The 17183-nt window shown below is 35.9% G+C and overlaps 1 protein-coding gene across 4 annotated transcripts in view; it reads left to right on the top strand.

The window, feature by feature from the left end:
• Ofd1 (OFD1 centriole and centriolar satellite protein) overlaps nt 1–17183 on the top strand; it is a 41647-nt gene that overhangs the window by 3877 nt on the left and 20587 nt on the right. For all 4 annotated transcript variants that reach the window (XR_006847149.1, XM_058572573.1, XM_058572572.1 and 1 more), the window contains 7 exons: nt 2351–2551; nt 5169–5237; nt 5332–5362; nt 11196–11303; nt 13185–13321; nt 13648–13821; nt 15872–15978. Coding sequence is in view for 3 of the 4 variants with exons in the window: in XM_058572573.1 (XP_058428556.1) it covers nt 2351–2551; nt 5169–5237; nt 5332–5362; nt 11196–11303; nt 13185–13321; nt 13648–13821; nt 15872–15978 (827 nt within the window). In the remaining variant the exon portion in view is untranslated. The remainder of the gene's footprint in view (nt 1–2350; nt 2552–5168; nt 5238–5331; nt 5363–11195; nt 11304–13184; nt 13322–13647; nt 13822–15871; nt 15979–17183) is intronic.

Below are 17183 nucleotides of genomic sequence, written 5' to 3'. Positions count from 1 at the left end.
TTGGTCTATAAATGTCATTTCATTTTTTTTTTTCCTGTTCTTATTTTCCTTTCACTATGTGTATGTGTATGCAAGACACTCTAAATATTTTTATTAATTCAGCTGGATCTAAATATACCACTTCCTCTGTATGTTATAAATGTAATTAAACTACTTCGAAATTTTATTTGTGGAGTATGCTGTATTCTTTGTTATTTCAGGTAATGAATTGTCTTAAATGAGGCTGAGCATGTATATTTTGTTCAGTATAAATGTCTTTTTAAATATAGGACTTCCGGTGTATAATAAGTCCTGTTCTATCCTGGTAATTATATACTATTCTCCTGTAGTTAAAGGATGTAAGAAATAGGTAAAACATAAACTTCATTTGTTGCCTGCTAGTATTCTATAGATAATTTGAATTATTAGATATTTCCTGCTAAACCCTAAGAATCTAGGCAATTTACTCTTAAACTTAGCCTGTTTGTGACTGTAGCAAGACTGTAATCCCAGCAATTCAAGAGGCTGAAGTAGGAAGATTAAAAGTTTGAGACCAGCCCTGGCAACTTAACGTAGCCCCTATCTTAAAATTAAAAAGTGCTGGGGATGTAGTTCAGGGTTTAAGTAAAGTGCCTCTGGGTTCAATCTCCCAATACCAGAAACTTTTAGAAAATAAATTTTAAAGTAGATTAAAACAAGCTTCCATTAGTCTGATAATTTAGGGTATTTTCTGAAAACCCAAATGACTAGTAATGCTAGTGTTATGATCTTGAGAAAATTACCCACTTTGAGTCTAAATGTCCGCATTTATAAATTGTGAGAAAATTGTCCTTCATGATTGCTTGAGGTGCAAATACTGTGAAAGTGCATTCTTTTTTTTTTTCCTTCAAAATATTTTATTTTACAAGCTCTATCACATTGATCCAATAAGGAATGATATTGGCCAAGTTATTTTGTGTGCATACAAATATGTAACAGTAAATTCCACCATTATGTACAACTATCATGCACCAATTAAAAAAATATGGGGAAAAAACAACACATTGATTCAAGATGGTGTGGCAGAGTAGCAAAAAAAATAAGCTTTGGAGTCAGATTTCCTTGATTAAATTCTGTATTTAATGTTCATATTTCCTTGATTAATTTCTGTATTAATGTCAGGTGCTTCAATTTCCCTATCTGTAAGTTGGGAGTAAAGTATCTACCACTTAGGGCTGCTGTAAGGATTTAGCAAATCAAAATACAAAGTACTTGGGACAGTGGCAGACTACTAATGCTAACATTATATGACCTCAGTGGAATGGTATAAAGAAGATGGCACTTTTTGCTCTAGGACAAATCTCACAATGACCACACAGCACCATGGAGTTGTAGAGGCAAGGTCATCCTAACAGCCCTTCTAGACCCACATTAACTTGGTGTACTGTGGGAGCTACATCATAAGCTAATACCTCTGGGATGCTTCCCTATGCTTAAACTCTAAGGAGAGGCTCAGGTATTGTGGACGGATCTTTGTGCATGTGTGTGTGCAAAGTTAATATGTTAGTAAGGTGTTCTAATGGGCTTTAGTCTTCCAATTTATAAGTTGCGAAGGGGAGAGGGAAAGAAAAAGAGGAAGATGATCAAGAAAGGAGATAGAAAAATGAAAGGATAAAGATGAGAGAACTAATATAACTTCAAATGATATCTTCTTTTTCACTAATTTTAGTTCAATGTTACTCTAGGGGAAAATTTTTATGATGAAATTTGGTTCTATGGAAAGTGCATTCTTAATAAGCTGCCTTGGGGTTTATTTAATTTCTCTTGCATATGGTATTTCCTTTAAAAAAAAAAAACAATTTGGGGGCTAGGGCTGTAGCTCAGTGGCAGAGTGCTTGCCTAGCATACGTGAGGCAGTGGGTTCCATTCTTAGCATGCCTTTATTTATTTATTTATTTTTTATGTGGTGCTATCCATCTGCAACTAAAAAAATTTTTAAAAAACAATTTTACTTTGATCAATGTGCCCAATAAACTGGTTTGATCCAATATTATTTTTATAGCCTCCAACAATCCAGAGGTTTGAAGTGGCAGAATTTTCTCCTTTACTTGATATCCTGATCACAAGCAGCTGAAATGGGCTTCTAGGGAAGTGAAGTTAGAGTCTATAAGTGGTCTGGCTGACCACCAGTTTACTTGGGAGCTGGGGAAAGAAAGCTTTTGCTGGTCTCACAGGGTAAGACAAATGGTTTGTAACTTGTGGCCGCATTTATAAATTGTGAGAAAATTGTTCTTCATAATTGCAACAAGTGCAACATGTCCATGTATATCTCTAGTAAAACAGTTCTACTGAAATTTTTTCTCTTCCCCCCCCCCTTTTTTTTCCTCATTAGACACAACTCAGAAACCAGCTAATTCACAAATTGATGCACCCTGTGTTGAGTGGAAAACTGCAGCCTCAGTCTATTTCAGTGGAAGGGAGTGCTCTCTTAATAGGTGCCTCTAACTCTCTAGTGGCAGATCACTTACAGAGATGTGGCTATGAATATTCACTTTCTGTTTTCTTTCCAGAAAGTGGTTTAGCAAAAGAAAAGGTAAAGTCTTTCTTGTTTTTGAATTTTCTATTAACAGTTTCTTCCTTTGATAATTGTAAAGTGCCGCATAGTAGCTAAGTGTTCCTGAACTATTTATATCCATTTCTTGTTCATCTTTGAATGCACATCAGTCCTGCACATAATTTATTATATAATAAATGACTACTAAATTTGATTGGTAGCTCATTTAGTCTTTTGTTAAAGAGTGATACGTGGAATCACTAAATGTTTTGGAGCTAGCATTGATCTTATATTCAATGTAGTCTAATTAAACTCATAAATGCCATTTCTGTTGAACATTTACTGTGAATTTGGTACTGTGCTAGGACCAATGCAGGTGTCACGTGTTACAGATAACCAACTGGACCCTGGAGAAGTGATTTGCCCACAGTCATATAACTTGTAATTGGCAATACAGTTCAACTAAATCTATAGATCTCTAAAATGCACTCTTTTTTACTATGCAATAGCTTCTTCAGATATTTTTCTTTAGAATTATATAAGAGAAGTGAGAAATGCAAAACTGAAGAAAATCTGTAAAATTCTGAAACATTTGAAATACATGTTGTATCACTTTAATGATTGTAACTATTTTTCCTCATTACTATTGAACATATTAGTCATATTTTATTATTTCAAAGGCAGACTTAACAAACTTTCCATGTTTGTGCATGCTTTTAAATAGAATTTTTTTTTCCAGAGCAGTTTTAGATTCTCAGCAGAATTGAGTGAAAGAGTTCGCATACACCTCTGGCCCCTCCCCGTAGCCTTCCCTACTATCAGCATGTTGCACCACAGTGGTACATTTTGCTATAGTCAATGAATCGACACTGACACTTTGTAATCACTCCAAGCCCATACTTTACATTAGAGTTCACTCTTGATAGTGTCCCTGTGTTTTTACTCTTTTATCTATTCTTGCCCATAAGTTTAATATTATTAAATTTTAAAGAAATAAAAACAATGTCAGTATTTGAATGAAAGCCTGAAATTTAAACATGCTACATTTCTTCATTAGCAACTAAATTCTATTTATCAACATTAAGAATTCATTTTTAATTCTGTTAACATTAATTCATTCTCTAGCTTCCTAATGATACATTACAAATTTGTTTACTATGTAGTCAGCTATAGCAGTAATTAATCCAGTTCATACATTTAATGGTTTCTGCTAATATAAAATGTCATGAAGGATAGTTCTTTTTTTTTGTATCAGGGATTGAACTCGAGGGCACTCAACCACTGAGCCACATCACAAGCCCTGTTTTCTATTTTATTTAAAGATAGGGGCTCACTGAGTTGCTTAGCACCTTGCTGTTGCTGAGGGTGGCTTTGAACTCGAGATCCTCCTGCCTCAGCCTCCTGAGCCGCTGGGATTAGAGGAGTACACCACCTTGCCCGGCTCAGGATATATCTTTTAAAAGAACACCATTTGAGAAAAATTATCAGGAAATATATACATACACACACACACACACACATACACATGTGTGTGTGTGTGTGTGTGTGTGTGTGTGTATATATATATATATATATATATATATACATACATATATATAAAGTGTAGAAGTATGTATGAAGTATAGTTATCCAGCCGGGCATGGTGGTGCATGCCTGTAATCCCAGCAACTCTGGAGGCTGAGGCAGGAGTTTCATGAGTTCAAAACCAGCCTGAGCAAAAGCAAGGTGCTAAGCAACTCAGTGAGACCCTGTCTCTAAATAAAATACAGAACAGGGTTGGGGATGTGGCTCAGTGGTCCAGTGCCCCTAAATTCAACCCACGGTACCTCCTTCCCCAAAAAATAAAAAGAATAATTATACAGCCAGGTGTGGTGGTACACACCTATAATCCCAGCAACTCAGGAGACTGAGGCAGAAGGACCATGAGCTCAAAGCCAGCCTCAGCAATTTAGCAAGACCCTGTCTTTAAATGAAATTATAAAAAAAGAGCTGGTGTTAGGTTTGAGGGCCCCTGAGTTCAATCCCCGTACCAAAACAACAACCACAAAAAGTTATCCAAGGGCTGGAGTTGTGGCTCAGCAGTAGACCACTTGCTTAGCACATGTGAGGCCCTGGGTTTGATCCTCAGCACCACATATAAATAAATAAAATAAACACGTTGTGTCCAACTAGAACTAAAATATATATATATATATATATATATATATATATATATATATACACACATATACATACATAGTTATCCAAAATATCTTTTTAAAAACATTTTAGATACAGTAGTCATTTATAGTTATAAGGACTGTAAAAAAATCTAGTTCATTTACATTTTTAAATAGTTGTAAAGACTCTAGAATTTGCTCATATTCTTTGGCTCATCAGATATTTGTCATCTAAGGTATTAATCATTTCTGTCATTTCTTTTTAGTATGCCATCTTTAATGTAAAAGTATTTGGAAGTTAATTATATGATTAAAAAAAAATTATCCTTTTAACCTCAATCTATTGAATAAGAAACAGCCTTAATTTTGCATTTTACTATATTTATAATCTTATTTAATCTGAATCATAATTCTTAATGTTATATTTAAAAATATATCCCAACTTGTCACTTAAACATTGGTGTAAAAATATGACTAATTAATTTTCCCCCCTTAAGGTATATACTATGCAGGATCTTTTACAACTCATTAAAATCAACCCCACGTCCAGTCTCTACAAATCACTGGTAAGATTATTATTATTTTTTTTAATAACCTGTTTTTTGTCTTGTTAATTATAACTAGATAGTTGAATAAAAGTAAAATATTTTCTTTTTGCAGGTCTCAGGATTTGATAAAGGAAACCAAAAAGGTAGGAACCTTCATCTTTGTAATGAAGAACAACATTTTTGTATGTACTTTTTCCTGTAAAAGTATGAAGTTAATAATTTTTAGAGGGAAGAGTAGGAAATTTATTTATTTTTTTGTTTTATTTATTTGTTTTGTGCTAGGAATCAAACCCAGGGCCCTATGCATGCTAGGCAAGGGCAGTACTGCTGAGGTACATCCCAGCCCTAAGAAACTTAATTTGAATTAAGTCATTTGATTTTCCTTGCTTAAAAAATAAAAAAATCTTGCCTTAAAAAATAAGCAATGGTTCATAAATTGTTCAGAAAAATGCAGGTCATTTTCCCACGTAGTGCCTTTTTAATAACTCCTAGATACTCAAATAAGTAAACTAGTGATGGTAATCAAGAGCCCTACAAATATCCACTGTTGAGGGCTGGGGTAGCTTGGTGGTAGAGCACTTGTGTAGCATGAAGCACTGGGTTCAATTCTCAGCACCGCATATAAATAAATGAATAAAATAAAGGTTCATTAACATCTAAAAACTATTTTAAAAAATTCGCTGTTTGGAACATTATTGGCAGGGAGGGGGGGTATTCCAAAAAAAAAAATAGCATTTAAGATAGCTATCTTTGTGTACTAGGTATTCCATTGAAGTACAATTGACAGAGTATTAAATGTATTAACATGTATGTAAAGTATTAAATGTATTAATTTTTTGTCAAAGTATCCATTTTTTTATTGGTTCATTATTGTACATGATGGTGGAATTCGTTGTTGCATATTTGTGCATGCACACAATACAATGATATAATTTGGTCAGTATAATTTCCAGTATTTACCTTTTCCTTCCCTTTGAAAACAATAAGATTTTTGATTCTTTTTTTTTTTTATTTTTTTTTATTTTTAATATTTATTTTTTAGTTTTCGGCGGACACAACATCTTTGTTTGTATGTGGTGCTGAGGATCGAACCTGGGCCGCACGCATGCCAGGCAAGCGCGCTACCGCTTGAGCCACATCCCCAGCCCCTAAGATTTTTGATTCTTAAAATTAGCAGAAATTTTTTTACTTGAATACCCTAACCCTTTATTTTTTCATTTTAGCCATGACACTGAAACTAGTTTGATGTCTTTTGACTTTGACTTTTGAGCTTCATTTCAAATAATAAGTACTTTATTTTTATTCTTCAGTGTTTATACAGACCTGATAAACTGATAAACTGCTTTGTAGTTTGAACATAAGCTGAAAACTTACCTTTGATCCATAGTTAATCTTTTGGTCTTTTTAAATGATTATGATATTATATAATGATCCTTCTGTGTTAGTTTGCTTTTGGATTTTTGTCTGTTGCCAGAACTACTGCCATCCCCACTAGGACATTCATTCATTCATTCAATCAGAATGTATTCAGCAAACATTTGAGTCTGTGACTTAATGCCTGGGCTCTTGGGAGTAATGTTTGCAGAAGATAACTAAGTTGGATCACGGGATGCTGCCTGAAAAATAAATCATCCCTGCTGAAGTACGGCATGGTAAATGATCCTGTGTTCTGGACTCTTAAAGCAGGACCATACAATGTCACTCTCAGTAATCATGGAAATATTTTACTCTGTGCTGTCCCACGTGGTGGCCACTACCCTCATGTGACTGTTAAGCACTTGAAATGTGGCTAGTGTGACTCAACAACTAAATTTTTAATTTAGTTTAAATTTAATTAGCCACACATGAATAGTTGCTACTATATTGGACAGCACAGGCCAAAAATATAGAGCTAATATCTGGTGCTTTACTATTATTTAAAAATGAAATTTAGGACTTGAAGGGATCTTTAAACAAATAATCCACTTACTTAGATTCGTATTATTCAGCCCTTACTAGCTTCACCCAGCATCCCACTAAAACTTCTGGAAGTCAGAAAAACTGAGTATCAGACACATTAGGCATCATAATGCCAAAGTTTGGATAGAACCCTTTGCTAATTGTAAAACAGCTACTATTAACATGATTTTAAATGTTGGTGGCTTCTAATTAGGAGATTAAGAACATCAAAAAACTGGTAGGAAAATATTTTGTATCTTTTGTCTGTCCCTGTCTTATTTTAAAGTGTCTTTATGCAGTAGGTGCTGATCTATTGAATGGCCATAATAGTTTTCCCCTAGAGTCTACTCGCTCATATTTCCCACCCCTAATTTTTCCTTTCAAGATAAAGATGCCTAGGAATCATGGGTGGAAAATTTGGACATTAGTCCTTTACTTTCTGGAAGTTAAATCTTTACCTATTGCAAAAGAATAGAACATAGATCAGTGCAGAATAGTAATTCAGAAGTAGATCCATAAATATACAGTCAACTAAATATTTACAATGATTCCATGGAGGAAGGATATTCTTTTCAATAAATGGTGCTATAATAATTCGACATTCATATGAACAAAAATGAACCTAGACACAGACTTTGTACCTTAAACAAAAACTAACTCAAACCCAAGAGAATCACAGATGTAAATGTAAAATGCAAAACTATAAAACTTTTGAACAAAAACAGAATCTGTATGACTTGGGTTTCATGGTGAGAGATGTTACCCCCAAAGCATGGTACATGAAATAAATGTGATTTTATTAAAATTAAAAAACATGATAGGCAGTGTTATTAGAATGAAAGCCAAGCTGCAAACTGGGGGAAAAAATTGCAAAACACAAATCTGATAAAGGAATTGTATTCAAAATATGTGGAGAACTCTTAAAACTCAACCCTAAAGACAGATAACCCAATTCAAAAATGGGCAAAGGGTCTGAACAGACATCTTACCAAAGAAGATATACAGATGGAAAATAAGCATATGAAAAAATGCTCAGCATCATTTGTCTTTAGAGAAGTGCCAATTAAAACAAGGAAATACCACTACACAACTATTAGAATTGCTAAAAATCCAAAACACTGATAACACAAATGCTGGCAAGGATGTGAAGCAAAAACAACTCTCATTCGTTGCTGGTGGAAATTCAAAATGGTACAGTCACTTGGGAGACAGTTTGGTTGTTTCTTACAAGGCTAAACACAGTCTTAGTCTTAAGATCCAGTAGTTGTGCTTCTAGGTATTTCCATGCAGATTTGAGAATTCATGTCCACACAGACACCTGCATGTGAAAGTTTATAGCAGTTTTATTTGTAATTGCCACAAATTGGTAGCAACCAAGATGTCCTTCAGTAGATGATTGGATAAACAAACTGTTCCATCCATACAATGCAACATTAGTCATCTCTCAGGATTGTGTTATGAAACCACCCAAAAAACGTAAATGAATCTTAAATTCATATTGTTCACGAAGAGGCCAATTCTGAAAAGGCTACATATTATGATTGTAAATATGTGCATATATGTGTGTGTGTGTGTATACATACGACATTCTAGAAATGGCAGAATTATAGACATGGTAAACTGATGAGCTATTGCCAGGGATCTGGGGGGAAGGGAAAATATGATCACTTTGGGAAATCGAATAGGTGAAGCACGGGAGATTTTTTAGGATAGTGAGAGTGTTTTGTATGATGCTGCAGGGGTAGATGTGTGACATTGTACATTTGTCAAAAACTTATGGAACTTTACAGAACAAAGGGAACCTTAATTCAAGTTTAGGAGGTCAGGTGATCCCAGGATGGAATACAGACTGTGACAGATCAAACTGTTGGGGTGAGGGACACTGGGCTAACTTCAGAAATGAGTGGAGAATAAAGGCAAACAGAGTTGGACCTAACTACTCTAGGTGATAGTTATTTCCCATTGAGGGACTGGTTAACAATTTTGGAACCACTGTATGTTAGAATTGACAAGGCAATGGATAGTAGATGATAGGGAAACAGGTTTCTCACTGTTTGGTAATTCACAGATATAAACAAGGAGGGAGGTTAGAATGATCCATGTGGTTGGAGACATCAGTATGTATTCATTTTTAGCTTAATATAGATACAGATGCTATATACAAAAGTTTTCAGAAATGTGTTTATACATGCTTTAACATACATGGCTTTATTCTCTTGCTGTGTCAGCTGGGAGGGCCTAGAAGCAGATACTCCAGTAACAGTGAGCAAGCACACTAGTGCCCTGTTTGGGGAAGGTTTTTTTTTTTTTTTTTTCTTACCATTCCTTAGTAAAAGGAACCAGGACTCCTTGGAGAAATGGCTGATTCTAGAACTAAAGCAGAAAATATACAAGATGAGCCTGGAGCATCTTATAATGCCAGATTATAAGGAAGTGCTTTTTAAAAAATTCCACAGTGAAAGGGTTCCCAAAGGCCAAAGCTGGAACAATTTGTGCAACAAAATAAAATTCTGGATTATCTAAACAAAAGTGAATTATAAAATATCTGTGAGTCCATGCTGATACAAGCAAATGATTGAATCAGTAAGTAGGGGAGGCAAACCCTTAGAGGTTCACTGTGTGCTGAGAGGGGGCAGAGGAAGAGGGGGACTTATCAGAGGCCTGTGAAGAGTACCACCAACCTGAGGAAAGGTAACTGCACTAGAAATACTCCAGTGGAATAGCACATCTCTGAAGATTAGTCAAGTATGTTTTTAGTGGAAGAAAGCTTTCCTGAGAGAAAGATGTTTTTGTGGATTAGAAAGGGGAGCCTTGGGTTTAAGCAAACATCAGTGAATGTCATTAAGTTTTTGTATCACAAGTTTTCAAAACTTAAAAATCCTAAACATATTATGGAAGAAAAAACAGTTCTTTCCAAAGAAATAACTGACCTGGAATTTCTGAGGAGAAATCATGATTAAAGATTTCACACTAAGGCAATGTGGCCAGTACATGCAGTGGTTTGTGACACATCAAGTAGCCCAGCTATGTGATTGTTACATGGGGTTTGGGATGAACACTTCATAAGAAGTTGAAAATTTGGGGTGATTCTGCCTATGTAAGGGAAGCTAAAAGTATAGGAGTCGAATTTTAAAACCAAGCAGGAAAGAAAGACCTGTAACTTAGTGGATGCAGAATCATGAGTCTTTTCAAGTATCTACCATGGTATATTTAAACTGATTATTTTTCATGAAAGTATTTAACTCCCTATTGATGGAGATACAGTTCATGAGGGCTTTTTGGTTTTTTTGCCATTAAAAGTGATCAGTGTGCACCCTTTGTGCCTTTGTGAAAGAGAATCCAGCTGTATAAGTTCATGGAAGTAGAATGACTAGGTTAAAGGACATATGCATTTTGAATATATATAAGCACTGAAATTTCCAATATGACATTTGTCCTTTGAATTTATTTCATGCCATATATATTTTTAAATTTCATATGGTTATATTGATAAATTTCCTTATTCCTTCTAGGTTTTATATCATGTTTGGAAAGACATTTTCTTAGAAATTTTTTTTCCCATATATTGGCACACTATTATATATAATAGTAGGATTCATTGTTATATGTCTGTAAATGCATACTCTTCAATCATTTTTAAAGGGGCTGGGGCTGGGGCTCAGCGGTAGCACACTTGCCTGGCATTTGTGAGGCATTGGGTTCAATTCTCAGCACCATATATAAATAAATAAAATAAAGATCTATCAACAACTAAAAAAAAATATTTTAAAAAAATAAATTAGGGCTGGGGATGTGGCTCAAGCGGTAACGCGCTTGCCTGGCATGCTTGCGGCCCGGGTTCAATCCTTAGCACCACATACAAACAAAGATGCTGTGTCTGCTGAAAAACTAAAAAATAAATATTTTAAAAAAATTTTTAAAAGATAAATGTAAAAAATGTTGACATTATAAAGCCAAGATTGGGTAAAGAGTAACTGAATAACTGAGGAATGGTTGAATGAAAGTTCTGAAAGAAAACTATATGTTGGTGTTTTCTAGGTTTTCTTATTAATTTCTTGAAAGAATTGGCAGAATATCATCAAGCTAAAGAGACTTGTGATATGGAAACTCAGACAAGTTCAACATGTCCTAACAAAGACTCACTTGGTAATTATAGCCTTCTTAATTTTTGTTGTTTTCTTTTGGAATAAAGGAAATGACCTCATATTGTATGGTTCTTCCTTGAACTGGAGAGATGGAACCTGTAGGTGACAAGGAAATTCATTTCTTTTGGAATCATGTTGCTGGAAGGGACCAGAAATTGCTCTCTAGTCATGTTCTCTATCATGAATGCCAAAATCATGCAGGGATCCCAAGGTCCACCTTCTTCCTTGTTTGTTGGGTTTAACCTCTCTTAACTGGGAGGTTCTTCCTTGGTTGTTGACTAGCTTTATACTACAGCCATTGAGTTGGACCGTCATAGAGTATTTGCTTTGCCAATGGCTAGAGATATCATTGGTCCATCACTTCCCTTTGTAGTTGAGGAATCCAAGGTCTTCAAAGAAAGAGCAATTGGAAACTCCCAGACTGGGTAAGAACTCCAATTTTTCCAGTCCATGATCTAGACCTTTTGTCACTATACAGCATTTCTGCAATACCATCCTGTCCTTTAGTTTGGTACTTATTAGTGATGGAAAACAGCTATTTAAACTGATGCACTCAATCAGCTTCTTAGTCCGTCCTTCTTACCTTGTAAGAAGATAAAAAATTCATAATTTATAAAAACTGTATTGTATGAGTAAGCCTTTAAATAAGTGTAGGTTTCATTTCATTAGAAACACATTATAAAGCAGTACAGTCTGATAGCATGAGCCACATATGTAATTTTAAATTTTCTAGTAGCTACATTTACAAAGTAAAATGGGCCAGGCATGGTGGTGCATGCCTGTAATCCAAGCAGCTCAGGAGACTAAGGCAGGAAGATCGAGGGTTCAAAGACAGCCTTAGCAACCTAGTGAGGCCCTAAGCAACTCAGCTAGACCCTGTCTCTAAGTAAAATATAAAAAAAGGGCTGGGGATGTGGCTGTGGTTAAACACCCCTGAGTTCAATCCCTGGTACAAAAAATAGAATAAAATTTTTAAAAAAGGTAAAATTCATTTTAATAATGTATTTTATTTACCCAGCATATCCAAAATATTTCAACATGTACTCAATATAGAAAAAAATTAATGAGATACTTCACTTATTTTACATGTATATTTTTTACACATAAAGCAAATCTCAATTTAGCTTGGTCACATTTCAAGTACTCAGTTACTACACATGGCTAGAAGGTCCTGTCTTGGACTTTTTAAGTTACAGAACATTTGGAAAATACAGAAAAGTAGCTGGAAAAACATGTCTAAAGATATGCCTGTCAGAGATAAATACTGTTGATATTTTTATTTATTTCTGCCAGCCTTATTTCCCCTGTGCATGATTTTTTTGGTGCTCTTGGGACCTTACAGGGATGGGATTGTACTCTAGGCTTCAGATTTGCACTCTGCTCTGTTGCTGATTTTGCTCCATATTTGATTTGAGGGCTACAGGCCTTGCTTTAGTCCCAGTTATACTACAGTTGCTTAACCCTCTGGAAGTCCCTTAAACTATTTGGGCAGTTGTTCCTTATCTATAAAGTGGAGGGGACGAAATACATGATCTTTCATTCTTTTTAAGTTGCTGTTTTAAATGTGTATGTCAACTTGAATCAAAAGTTCAATAAAAGCTGTCTGCCTTGGCACTTAGAAACTAGAAAAAGAATACAGTAATTTCTGACTTACTCTTTGCCCTCCCCCCCCCCCCAGCATTTTACAGTGAACACTTGCATACCCACGGTCTACCAAGAAATCTATATTATACTTGCTTAATATCGTTATTGATCTATCTCAAGTTTTTTATATGTTTCAATGTAAATGTCAGCATCCCTGCATTTATACTATTTGTTTTTGGCTTCTTGCACACCCGACCAAGTTTATGTATCCTAATCTGATGTGTTGTTTTTTTAATAGCTGAGAAGCTTCAGCTTATTGACGATCAATTTGCAAATGCTCATCCTCAGCATCCAAAGCTAGAGTCTTTAGAAATGAAGCTAAATGAATATAAAAAAGAAATAGAACAGCATCTTCGAGTAGAGATGGGTCAAAAGGTAAGCTGCATCTCTTGCTGCTGTTAACAAGCATGATGTTTTTGCTTGTCGTCTAATGTCTTAGGTATGTGGGGAAAACATCTAGAACCTTTTGGAAAGACTGGGATATTATCCCGTTAGGCATATTATTTTTATTTCCAGTTGATGTCATTGGTTCATGCCCTTTGACTGACTCCTACAGGTACAGTCATTGAATAAAATGAATAAAACTAAGTATGTTATAGTTTGGACAGAACATTAATGTTAAACCTAACCATTAAAAGAATTTGTTACTATTTCCTTAGGATAGTAACTGTATTTTTTATTTTTTTGTGATCAATTTGCAGTGGAAGTATTTTAAAGAAACTGAAATAGCAAAACTTAAAATGGATGAGAAAAGGAAGTACGAGAAGGAATTATCTGAGTTCCGAAACGAATTTAAGAGGACTTATCATGCAAAAAATGAAGCCCTCATTTCTCGCTCAAAGAATGCTCTTGAAAGAATTCAGAAGCACCAGGAGGTAATATTTGAAAGTAGTTTACCATGTGGCTATTTCCTGCAGCTGTTGGTAGGTTGGTTCAAGAGTGAGGAACAAGGTGGGGACAGTTGATGGAACAAGGCCCTAGATAAGTAGTTAGGACCATGACCAAGGGTGCAAATGGAAGCACCAGCCTTGTCAAGCTACAGAGACTTTTTCCTCCCAGATGGCAGATAGGAAAGAGTTGCAGGGTGAACATTCACTCTGAGATGGAGACACTCATCTTCTCAGGCACAGTGTAGGGTTAGGTAGGAGTTCAAGGAGAGGCTCAGGTAGACGTTTGCGTGGGTAAAGGGGAGCAGCTATTTAAAGCAGGGAGGACTGGTTTGTGTTGCCCAAGACCCAGCTGAAACAGGAGCCTGGAAGTGAGAGAGACCAAAACATGTGCTTGGAGGTGAGTTTTCTATTCTAGTTCTCTAGAGGGTTTATAATTTATGAGCACCTTTATTTTTCTATGCCTTTTGGTGAAGATAGAAACAGAGGCGTTTGTGCAGAGCTTAATTTAATTGACTTGAGAAAGGCAGCCTGTTGAATTAAAATCTTGTGACTCTACTGGGTGGTGAAGGGAGTCAGGATAATTGGTGGCTTCTGACCTAGGGGAAAAGGGAGGGCTATAAGGCATTCTTGAAGTGATCCAAAGAATAGGCCAGAGAGACTGGTAGGTGGAAGAAAGGTAGACCAAGTGTTCAGAGTTGCAAGGTGAGGTTTCAGGTGGAGACTAGAAACAAAATGCAGTGTGCAGCCATCGGAGGAAGCTACAGAAGTGAGCAAAGGTGAAAGTCCTTGGAGCAGAGTCATCCAGGGCTACAAGGTCATCCATGCAGGAAAACGGGGAAAGTGATGGGACAGGAGGTGAAGTTAAGGAATGGCAGGAATGTGTGTCTGTAGGAGGGATTGGATCTGCTTCTTTAGGAAAACATGTTCCTTTCTTAAGGTCATGTCTTAGGCCAGTCCGGATTTGCAAAACTGTTTCCAGTGTGCATCCAGAACTGCTGTTGTCAGGAGACAAGTAGGATAGGGTCCACCCTGGCATCAGGCTTGTCTTTAGGCCCCTGTTATTTAGTACTAGGTGGATTCCCTCTACAATTCTGTGCAGCATTTCTTGAGAATTGGGCTGTAATAATAAATGTTGGAAGCACAGATTTTTAAGATACTGGATTGGGTTTAAGACTAACAGGTTCCTTTTGTAGACAGGTAACTGACTAAATTCCCATTTACTTATGATCTGAGGGTATTGAGGAAGATTGCCATTCACATTAAAACATTGTGCCTTTATTTTTTTCACCTGGAATGCTGTCTACTTCCGTTTCTTTGACCATTCTGTCCTTCAGAGCCTAAGCATGAATGTCACCTCATTATGTCTTTCCTAACTCCCACCGAATAACTCGTTCAGGCCTCATTCCCGTATAGTTCTCATGTATTTCAGCTTTAAGATCATCACATCCTCATGTGACTGTCTCTCTTCTTGACCAAGTTATGAGATTCTTAAAGATGGGAACTCTGTCTGCCTTTTTATGTCCAGCTTCTAGTACACTGCTTGACATTTGATTGGCAAATGGTATATCCTTGTTCAGTGAACTTGTAAGTGGAAGGATGGCCCATTCATTTGGAAGTTCATATGAACTTGCACCGAGTCAGAATGACCCATGAACTGAAACATTCAGATGGCTCCACCATCAGCAAGTTACCATGGGATTCTACTCTTTGAGAGTTTCATTGCTGAGTGTACATTTGTTTAAGTTTTTTCTTGCTTGAAGAACTTATTCAAATTTTAAATAAGGGACTGACAGATAATAAAGAACTAATTAGACAAGGGATATTAGAAATATAGGGTAATATAGTTTAGCAGTCATTGGGGAAGTAATTTTTATACAAATAGAACAAACATACCTTGAGATGAAATCTATCAAAGGTGAAATTGTCACCAGGAATGTCTGTACTTTCATTGTTTTCTGGAGTTTAGAAAGTGGTGTATGAGTTTCAGTCTATTTTCTTTTGCTTGCTTGCTAAAAATTAATGTTTTCCTATACAGACTGAAGCAAACGAAATTTATGCTCAAAGGCAGCTTCTACTAAAAGATATAGATCTGCTAAGAGGCAGAGAAGCAAAGCTGAAGGAAAAAGTTGATGCTTTTGAATTGTAAGTAATGTATGTTAATTTTGGATATTCAGAATGAGATGAAAAAGATTTACAAGTGTATATATCCACATATTCTAATGTTAATTGCAAGTAGATTTCTTGGTTATAAAGGTGATATTACGTAGCTTTAAAAGGTACAAGTTAAGAGAAAGACTAGGGTTTTGCTTATGAAATATTAGACCTTAAGGTGAAAAACAGGATAAAACACCATCATCAGGCTGCCATAAGACCAGACAGATACTTTGGAGAAGGTAATAATTCTTGAACACATGGTATGTTTTGCAGTTACTCATTCATTCATTCAAGTCTGGTAGTTTAATGAATGTTGTGAATCCCAGATATCCAGACCTTCCATATTTCCCTGTTGTGTACTCAGGAAAGGAAATAGGCAATCTGACTTGATTTGTACTAGGTGAAACTGTATCTCAAAATGTATGTGTTAAAATTACTTTTCCTAAATGTTCACAGTGTTTCATCTTTTAAATCTTACATGGGATTGATAACAAGCTGCAATAACTTTTTTCCCCATTTGGAGTCTGCTGTTAATACTTGTAGATAATCTAGGAATCTCAGTACATTGAGGAAATTGTCTCCCTCTTCATTAATGTTGTTTTCTCACTTCTGTAGGCTAAATTCATTTTATTTCTCTATCTACCTTACTCTCTTTGCAGCAATACTGAAGAGGTAAATTGATCAAAAGACAGAAAAGGAACAAAATTTGGGCAGAGGGAGTTCATGATTATATAAACCCTTTTTTTTAGCTGGGGATTAAACCAGGGCCTTTCGTGTGCTGGACGAGTGCTCTACCACTGAGCTGTACCCCAGCCCCTATAGTTATTTCTTTACCTCCGCTTCCTCCACCCTTCCTTTCTAAGCATCTAAGTGAAGTAAATGTAGTTCACTGTACTGTGCCTTTCCAAATCAGCCAGCAGAGGGAGCTAATATGTGGAGTCTTTCCTGTGTTCTTGGACCGGTCAGGGTTCTGTAGTATGCTCAGTGGTACTTGTGAACCCCACCAGTTGACTCAAGAATTGGCATTACTATTAACTTAAGGTCTCACTATGAAGACCATGTTGAGTAAAATCATACAAGGAGATGACTCTTTAGCATTTGAAAGCCCTGATCACTCTGTCTTGCTCTTTTGACACACTCTTCAGTATTCAATTGATAGATTATTAAATGATAATACAAATCTACCTGGGGCT

Source organism: Marmota monax, unplaced genomic scaffold, assembly GCF_021218885.2.
Source record: "Marmota monax isolate L192 unplaced genomic scaffold, Marmota_monax_Labrador192_F-V1.1 WCK01_AAM20220418_F8-fsc00089, whole genome shotgun sequence".
NCBI classification, from domain to species: Eukaryota; Metazoa; Chordata; class Mammalia; order Rodentia; family Sciuridae; genus Marmota; species Marmota monax.
Note: the sequence above shows the minus strand (reverse complement) of the source record. Positions and strands in the feature narration are given on the sequence as shown.